The sequence below is a fragment of the Planococcus citri genome, chromosome 1 (assembly GCF_950023065.1).
Source record: "Planococcus citri chromosome 1, ihPlaCitr1.1, whole genome shotgun sequence".
In the NCBI taxonomy this organism is placed as follows: Eukaryota; Metazoa; Arthropoda; class Insecta; order Hemiptera; family Pseudococcidae; genus Planococcus; species Planococcus citri.
The window spans coordinates 75,131,997-75,141,812 of NC_088677.1; the positions used below are offsets into that span (position 1 = coordinate 75,131,997).

At 31.7% G+C, this 9,816-nt stretch overlaps 1 protein-coding gene across 2 annotated transcripts in view; it reads left to right on the plus strand.

Moving 5' to 3' along the window:
• Positions 1–2,907, plus strand: part of LOC135832710 (regulator of G-protein signaling 7) — an 89,281-nt gene extending 86,374 nt beyond the window's left edge. The window contains exon 15 of one of the 2 annotated variants that reach the window (XM_065346151.1): positions 1,152–2,907. In XM_065346151.1, the coding sequence (XP_065202223.1) occupies positions 1,152–1,215 (64 nt within the window). In that variant the 3' untranslated portion in view covers positions 1,216–2,907. The other variant, XM_065346155.1, reaches the window with a different exon arrangement.
• The last annotated feature ends 6,909 nt before the right edge of the window (positions 2,908–9,816 follow it).

A 9,816-nucleotide genomic window follows, 5' to 3' on the forward strand; every position in this document is an offset into this window, starting at 1 on the left:
GGGAAGGGAGATAATACAAAAACTGTTGATATTTTTGAGTTTAGTGCAAAATTTTAACCCACTTTGATAGGTCACACGGCCACCTTTGAGAAAAAATTTCAGAGTTGGTATTTGATGATAAGTCCTACTTATACGCAACTTTAAAAATTGATTATATAACAGACTGTGCCGTCGAATTCTGTGAATGTGGTTATTTTGGAAAAGTAAAGGTGCAGTGTAGCGGGATATGAGATTAAAATCCCCCCTACCCCCAACATACATCAGGATCTAGGTTGGAAAGGGTTCAAAAAATGGGCGAGAATTGTGTTTAGGGTTGCATAACTTTTGATTGTGCAGGAGGCTGGCAGAAAATTTTGTGTATTCAGCATCCCAAGACAACAGCTGCTATTCATCCTAGGTCGAATTATTTGTTCCCCCTCTAAGTCCAAAAATACTCCCTTTTCACCCCCCCCCCCCACCCACCATGCAAACGAAATTTTTTTTGTAGTTTTCGTGAATGCTGAAGTGGTACTAACGTTATGCCAAGTAAACGTCTCGTCTCTAAAGAAATCCCGATAACATCGATTTCTAGAGCACTTTTTGCCTCGTGGATTATAGATAATTTGTATTGTTTTTAAAACGCCATTCAATATCAGTAACGAAGTACCTACTTAGATCAACAGATTAGAATACGTTTCTGTTTTCTTATGTATGTCTCTTCACTCTTCAGAGTCCTCTGTAATATCGATGTAGTTACCTACTTGCAATATTACAAACAATTTTCACACCTAAAAAACTACGTACCTACCTAGTTGGTGGCATGGAATATTTTTTCGCAGGAGTAAGCGTACCTACTCGACATTTTAGAGGACCCTGTAATATTTGTAGAAACATACTTACATTAGATATACCTACCTAAGTATCGCTTCCAGCGTTTAAAAAAAGTCAACCTGGGTACCTATTGTTTGTTTAATAGGAATCATTTGAGTAATCCAACCTAACTGCCAAGAAATCTTGACATCAACCTTGGACATCAGCTTATACTTTTCTTTTCCTTAAAAAAAATCGTAGCGGTAGTTTACTGGTCTATAGTTGTAGTAGTGTTTGAATTACCTACATACCTAATGTTCAGTATACGTAATTTTATTGCTTCGATTTTTTATGTGTTTCAGAGAGAATTGCAAAGTTAAAGCTTCAAATTATATGAAGTTTTATGAAACTTTAGGTTACCTCTGAGGAATGGAGTCTTTCTTGTGATTTTTTATTCATATTTTGAAAAATTTTCACAAAAATTGTCTTGTTTTAATTCCGTTCTTTTTAAAAGGTTATTATAAATATTGAATCATTAAAAATGATTATCTAACTATTATTATGTATTACTTTTCGTGCATTTTTTTCGTTTTTATTTTGTTCGTTTTGTTTTATTTTCATTCGATAAAATCGGAATTTAGATAATTATTAATATAAATACTTACCTGAAGAAGGAAAATAAAATTTTAAAGTATACCTTAATTAACGATGTTTTGAGGGAATTTTTGAAATACTTATACCCGTGTTTGCAGTTATATTTTTATTAAAATATTTTTTCATCATGTTTAATAGCGCGTCAAAGTATTGCCTAGCTACTTCGCTATAATACCCTTTTACTAATTCATTCATTATTTTTTTTTATTATTACTTTGTTTTAAATGAAGTCAATTTGAAAATCAAAAAGCTGTTATCTCTGAAATAAGACTTATGTTATGTAAGAAAAGTTTGTTTTGTTTATTTATAATTTTTTTTTAAAACCATAATGGACGATACTTGCATTGAAATTCGGTTATTCGTGTACTTTTACCTACTATCTAATTGTTATCGGCAACATTATTATGATTGATTGTAGATTAAGGATTGATCGCTTTCGAAGCAGTAACGGATTGATATAACTGCTGGAAAATGAAAGTTAGTAAATAGTTACGCAATGAAAAATAATAACAATATTTTTAAAAATATAAACATTTTTATGTGATATAAAAATTTAGTGGATTTTTAAATTTTAATGTTAATTTGTATGTATATTGTTGGTAAGTTTAATGCAAAGCGAAAAAAATTTATCTCGTTTATGTAATTCGCGTTTTTTTTTTTTTTTTTTTTTTTTTCGCTGAATGAGTGATGCAAACCTTTGAAAAAGGTTCTCGAACGTGTAAACCCCGTGATTACTCGTACTTTTGGAAAGTTGGAAATCAAGAGTTGATCGAATCGATGTTTGAAAAGTTTCCCCATTTGTTATGATTTTATTGATTAATCTTGTATAAATATTTTATATAATGCTGTATTTATGTTTATACGCGTTTAATTAATTACCGTTTTCCACATACTTAGATAGGTATATCTATAATAACTGCGTATACGTTCGGTAAATTTTCGTAGAGAATAAATTTTAGAAAAGATGGAAATTATGAAAAAAAAAATGACGCTGGTAAAAACGGGAGTAAAGTTACAAAATTACCTACATTATTCTACCTATAATATGATAGGTACGAAAAATAAAGAAAAGGATGATTTGCAATAGATCATCGTCCTTTTTTCTGAATATAGGTATGAAGTAAATCGCACAAAATTTGATTTCACTTTTGCATTTACATTTCTTCCGGATGAAAACGTGCAGAAATTTTGTTTTTTTACTCGAATCGCGAATAATCACTGTACTTACCTTGTTACGTTTTTGTTGACTTACTTTCTTAAATGTTGAAAATTAATATAAAATACCTATTTTAATTGGCAGAGTGACGCAGGACGCAGCAGATAAAAAAATTTAAAGAAGTTATTTAAAAGTACATACGATAACTTGTCAACAAAACTTCTACGCATTTACTAGTATTTAATTAAAATCAAACTAATTTTGAAGCATTCCATATTCTATCAAATACATACATATAACGTGATAAATTGTAATATTCATGATACCTAATAATTTTCATCAACGATGAAATTAGGTACTTTTTAAAATGCAATAGGTAAATACAAACCATACGTCTGGACAGATTTAATTTCGTTATTTTCCAAATAAAAAGAGATGAAGTCGATTATTATTTAGCAATGAATTGAGGGATTCCGATCAAATACGTATTTATTTTATAAAATAATTACGTTTGCACGAATGCAATCAATATAGGTACGTACAATTGAAAAAAAATTAATACGTATTAGAATAATATTGCATCCTTTTCCTATCAGGTGTATTAGGTAAATAATTATGTCAAATAAAATAAAATTTGAAGACATTAACCAGTAGAAAAATTGGCATACAAAACGTTAAATGTACATTTTGAGCCCTTGTATTTTAACGTTTTGTTTGATCAATTTTTATATCGTAGAGATTTGCTTTAAAGATGTCACTTTTATTATTTTAATTTATATCCTATTAACGTTTACTTATTCGCTTTTTATTTCTCCAATATTATCTATAATACCTACCTATTATATACTTATTATATTCATTATAATAATATGGCATTTTACTCTCGTAAGGTCTTCTAACACTACGAAGTTTGTGTTGATTTTCTCTCAATTTATATTCTCTTACTTACTTATTTACTTATCTATCTATTTTATGTATTAAGGGAATTTAAAATATTACGTAAGGTATACCTATATATTAATCGATAGTATTAATGTTGGTAGGAGCCTCAATGGTAATAAGGTATAGGAACATGAAACTATCATCGTTGAGTATACCTAAGAGTGTATCTAGCCTACCTACCTAAAGTTGAAAAAAATAAAAAAAGAAAGGAATATGATATTAAAACGCCTTAGTCTAGAAAATGGTAATTGTAGTTTTTAGAAAGAATGTTGATGTCTTCAAATTTTTATATTTCTTACAAATTTTTATTGGGTTTGTATTTTGCGATATTCATCATCGCCTCAATATTGGTGATACACGTCTCACTTTGATGCGTCATGATGTGGTCTGATTTAATTATTATCTGCGAATGCATACTTCTCAGTTCTCTTCCCTCAACCTCACATTGCTGCTTCTTTTATTTGGAAAATAATGATAGAAAAAACTAATACATACATACCAAATTTGATTTTCTTTCGAGAATCGCATTCGAATGAAGTAAATATCTCTAAATAAGGTGGTTGATGTATTGTATGAATTAAATTTCACGTAAAAATATAATACATAGTATGGTCTGTGTACTCGTACTCAATACTTATAACATACCTATCCAGCAACTCGTGGATTAATAAACGTAATGCTTCATAGACAAGTATTTAAAATACGCTTCGTTAAATTATGTATTGTTGTTCTTATATATTTCTATAATAATTACAGAATTCGCGTACGATTGTTACTATGTTTATCATTATTTACCACCTATTTTTATATAACAATTATATCGAATAAAATACGTATTAGTATAATTCAAGTATTTGGCTTTCTTTGTTGCTGTTTTTTTGATTATGTATTGTAATATTGAAGTTTTTCCCCGTATTTTAATATTAGTAAGCGTGTTGATTTTTATAATTTTTTTTTTGCTTTTGTACATAAAAAACGTTAATTAATTTGTATGTAACATCTAGTTGTTATATATTTATGAAGTATTAGATTATTTTTAAAATAATATTTAAAAATACTCATAGTAAAATAGAATTTTTTGCAATGATTTAGTCATTTGGTACTGTTTACAAATACACGTGAGAAGTTTGAAAAAAATCTGTTTTTCATTTTTGTTGTTACTAATATGTAGGTACCTACCTGATTATTGTGTGCTTGGTAAATGCTGAAATGAAATAAAACTAGAATGAAGAATCAATTCAGTAAAAAAACATGAATACAAACAATGAAACGAAAGAATCTACAAAAAATTTCAAGTTCAACTGTTCAAGTTTCGCAAGAAAAAAAGAAAAAAAAACTATACTTACTTAATCTAACTTAATCAATCATTCAATCTACCAAAGAAAAATGATTATTGATTAGGTAGGCATAATATTGAAAGATACAAAACAATATTATGGGATAGGTATTGTTAAAATAAAACAAAAATTTTAAAAATTCCACAAAAAATTGCGCAGCGGAATTTTAAAGTTGTGCCCCCTCCTCTTTCTAGTGAAAATGAACTGTTGTAGAATTATTCAAAAGTCATGTTGCGACCTATCAAAATAGATTGAAATTTCGCGAGAAATTCGAATATATGCACAAAAATGTTTTTTAAGCATTTTTGAAGAATTTTGAGCCCAAAATTGGATGGGTCAAGATTTTTGTTGTTTTTGAAAAAGTAATCGACCCATCAATACCTATCTAAAGAGGTTAAAATTTCACTATAAAATAAGTTTTCCCAAAAACAGGTTTTTTGAGCTCCCATTTTTGAAAATTAATGTTGAGTTCAAATAGACGAGGTTATGATCTTTGGAATTTTCGAAAAAAGGCGATGCGACCTACCAAAATAAAATGAAATTTCACGAGAAAATCAATCATTTCCACGAAAATATTTTTTGAGAATTTTTGAAGAGCGTTGGGCCAAAATTGGGAAAGGCCTTTTTAGGGATTTTTGAAAAAGGGTAATGCGACCTATCAAAATACGTTAAAATTTCACGAGAAAGTAACATATTTCCACAAAAATGTTTTTGAGTATTTTTGAAGAATTTTGAGGTTATAATTGATTCAATTCTTCAAATATTTATGAAAAAGTAGCGTGACATATCGAAATGTAAAATATATATTTTGAATATGAAAAAAATGGCGTTCTGTTCATAATTTTGTGGAATCATTGCGATATTTAACGAAACCTTCGACAACACTCTACTAATTTTCAGTCATCTAAATTCACCAATTTGCAAATTAATTTTAGAAAAGTTAGTCAATATTTTGTGCAACTTTCGCACAATTAACTCTTAACAAATGGTGACTTTTTGAAATCCATCATCGACACATCGACGATTGAAGATGATTCGTTCGCGAATGATTTGATCAGAGGCGAAAAATAGATTGCGAATGAATGAATATCTATACAGGGTGTCTGGTGAGTGGATGTCAAAACTTCAGATTTGGATATAACCGGGTACGACTTTGAAGGGGCAAAATTACATTTCAATAATAAACAAATAAAATGAAAATTTTGATGGTGGGAACTGGTAGTACTTTGGAAACTGAGCAAATTTTGTCCCTACAAATGTTTGCCTAACTTGAAAATTGAAGGGGCTATGACCACATTTAGAATAAAAAAAGACTCGATGAAAAAATCAATGGTGAAAATGGATTATACATTCAAAATTGATCAAATTTTATTCTCTTCAATTTTTGGCCCAGATCAAAATTGGAGGAGCTACGCAACATTTAAAGTAAAAGAAATTTCAAAAAAATTGAGCAACCCTTGAAATTTCCCACACTTTGAATGTCGCGTAGCTCCTCCAATTTTGATCTGGGCCAAAAATTGAAGAGAATAAAATTTGATCAATTTTGAATTTAGAATCCATTTTCGCTATTGATTTTTTCTTCGAATCTTTTTTTATTCTAAATGTACCTAGTCATAGCCCCTTCAATTTTCAAGTTGAGCAAAAATTTGTAGGGACAAAATTTGCTCAGTTTTCAAAGTACTACCAGTTCCCATCATCAAAATTTTCATTTTATTTGTTTATTATTAAAATGTAATTTTGCCCCTTCAATTTTCAAGATAGGCAACCTGTTCATAAAACGTTTTTTCTTAGTCGTACCCGGTTATATCCAAATCTGAAGTTTGTACCACCACTCCCCGGACACCCTGTATAACCGCATGGAATATTACTTCATACAACTTGACATCACAAATCTGTCATTAAACAATATTTTAGTCGATTCATTCGCGAACGATTCGCACATAAAGATGAAAGATTTGAAAATATTGAATCACTAAAATAGGGAATCAGGTAGTACACGAAAAGACGAAACGAAGCATGAGTTGATCCACCAACCAATGAAAATTGCGAATGATTCGTTCGCGAACGATTTGTTCGGTCGAGAGAGAACGTTCGCGAACGAATGAATCGCCGATGATTCGATCGGACATAGACGATAAAAGTATAATTGAATATTTTAATCCAATTATCAAAACAGAACTGGACCCGATTCGTTCGCGAACGATTTATTCAAAAACGATGAATCATTTGAGAACGACTGAATCACTTGGAAATCGAATAAGACACAACCGCAATAAAGCGGAAACATGATTCAATTAACAAATGAAAATTCGTGAATAATTCGTTCGCGAACGATTTGTTCAGTTGAAGGAAATCGTTCGCGAACGAATGAATCGCCGATGATGTGATCGGACATATAGGTACGTATGATAGATTTGAAACTTGAAAATTTAAATCCTATCTATCATCAAAACTGGAACTTATTCGTTCGCGAACGATTTGTTCGAAAACAATGAACCATTCGAGAACGACTGAATCGTTTGAAAATCAAATCAGCTGCACAACCCTACAAAGCGATGAAACATAATTCAATTAACCAATGAAAATTGTGAATAATTCGTTCGCGAACGATTCCCCTCTGGTGAACTAATCGTTCGTCAACGATTTGTTCAGTTGAAAAAAATCGTTCGCGAACGAATGAATCGCCAATGATTTGATCGGGCATAGGCGATAACACGAAACTTGAATATTTAAATTTTAAATCCTATCATCAAAACTGGAACTTATTCGTTCGCGAACGATTTGTTCAAAAACAACGGACCATTCGAGAACGACTGAATCACTTGAAAATCAAACCAGCTGCACAACCAGACAAAGCGAAACATGATTCAATCAACCGATGAAAATTGTGAATCGTTCGCGAACGAATGAACCATTGAAAAATCGAATGACGTGAGATGCAAAATGAACGTCATTTTTGTTCTTACCGATTTCAATTTCTGGCTCAGGCATAAAAATAACCCATTTTAGATGAATAAAGGATGAGGACGTCTGAAGTTTTTCTGGCCTTAGAAGGTCATTGACCTGTCTGTCTGGAACTGGAACTTCATATCCATGTTCCGGTCCGTGGGATTCTTCACAAATATTTCGCATTAGGTAATTATACCAAATAGGTATATTGAAAGGTATCATTCCTAATCCTAAAATGGAGGAAATATTTTGGAACGCAATGTTGCCAATTTTTTGGTCATTACCTACAAATAAAGAAGTTCGTGCCCCTCGCTACTTCGAGACTTGAATGGCCTTTTCGTATAGGGGATGGTCCCTATTATTAATATCGGGTGATATTTTCCCAGGGGAACCCATAGGGGGGCTGTGGGGTGCATAAAGTCGAAAATTTCAAAAAATTTTAGAACCACTGCTCGAAAATGTAAAAAATTATGATTTTATTTTTAAAAAATAGCGATTTAACAACAGGCATAGCATTATTGCCGGTTGTGCTCTGCCTGTTGTATATCACTACTTTTTTTTGATAGGACGCTGCTTTTTTTTGGATAAAATCAGCCAAAATGACTAAAGTGAATGAAAGTATCGCATTCGCATATTATATTGGTTAAACACATGTATTTAAGACCATTTCAGCTCAAACTTTGAAAAAATTGACTTTAGAACTTTTTTCAGGGGTTCTCAAAGTTCGCCACCCCCGAAAGTGATCTGGAAAGATGAAGTCAAAAATTGACTTGAAATAAAAATTCAAGCATGCCAGTCGATTAAGAAGTAAAATGCAACATCTTTGCCGCAAACCGGACCTCGATAGCTTTTCATGGTTTTCCAAAATGTGGACCTCAAAAAAAGTCAAAAATTGAATTTTTCGATATGAGCCAAGTTGTTGAGGGGGTTGCCAATGATATCAATTGAACTTACTACTAGTAGCAATAAACCATGAAAAGGGCATTAGGGGTTCCAAAATTTTCAAAAATAGAAATACCCCCACCACAACCCACAAAAAGGTCAAAAATGAAAAAAGCGTTACGTGCTGCATTGCTTACCCTTAAAGCAACATATATTCGCTACTTTTAATTTTTCACATTTTCGATCAGTGGTTCTAAAATTTTTTTGAAATTTTCGACTTTGGGGCCACCCCACAGCCCCCCTATGCGTTCCCCTGGGAAAATATTACCCGATATTAATAGTAGGGACCATCCCCTATAAGAAAAGGTCATTCAAGTCTCGAAGTAGCGAGGGGCACGAAAATGGCCATAATTACCCTCCTTCTTTTTTAAAAAATCCCAAGTTTTTGACGATTTCGGATTTCCAACTTGATTTGACGAAATTTTGTGCAAATTTCAAGTTTCAAAAATCTGCTGGAGGCTTCAAAACTGTTTGAAACGGTTTCTATAATCGATTTGGCAAGTCGAAAATAGGACATATCCCAAATTTCAGCTCGAAATGTAGGTACTTAGTCGATTTCGAATTGTTCAAAAATTTGTAAAGAAGAATCACAAAATCAACGCAGGTAGCTGAAATTTTGATGATAGAGGTCTCAAAAACCATGACCTTTCCAAAACCCACGGTCATGTTCAAAACGAGAAGGGAGGGGGTACACCTCGAGAGATTCTCTTATGAGACCATCATACATATTAGAAAGAAAATCAAAATGGGGGCTGATTCCAATGAATATTGAAAATGAATGAAATGCCTTCGAGCGTTGAATATTTTTCCCACGTAGGATGCGTCATATCGAACATTAGGCCTAAGTATATGGAGGTGATGATTCTTTTGATTTAAGCACCTTGAGCGCCGGCCGCTAGATACAAGACCAGTCATTGCTTTTTTGGCCCCCGGATAATACGAGTACATACCTACCTATGTAGACTGACCGTAGCTTTTCTTTAATTTCATTCGTGTATTTGTTCTATCGTATAATGAAAAATGGTATTCTTGGTTATAAATTCTTCG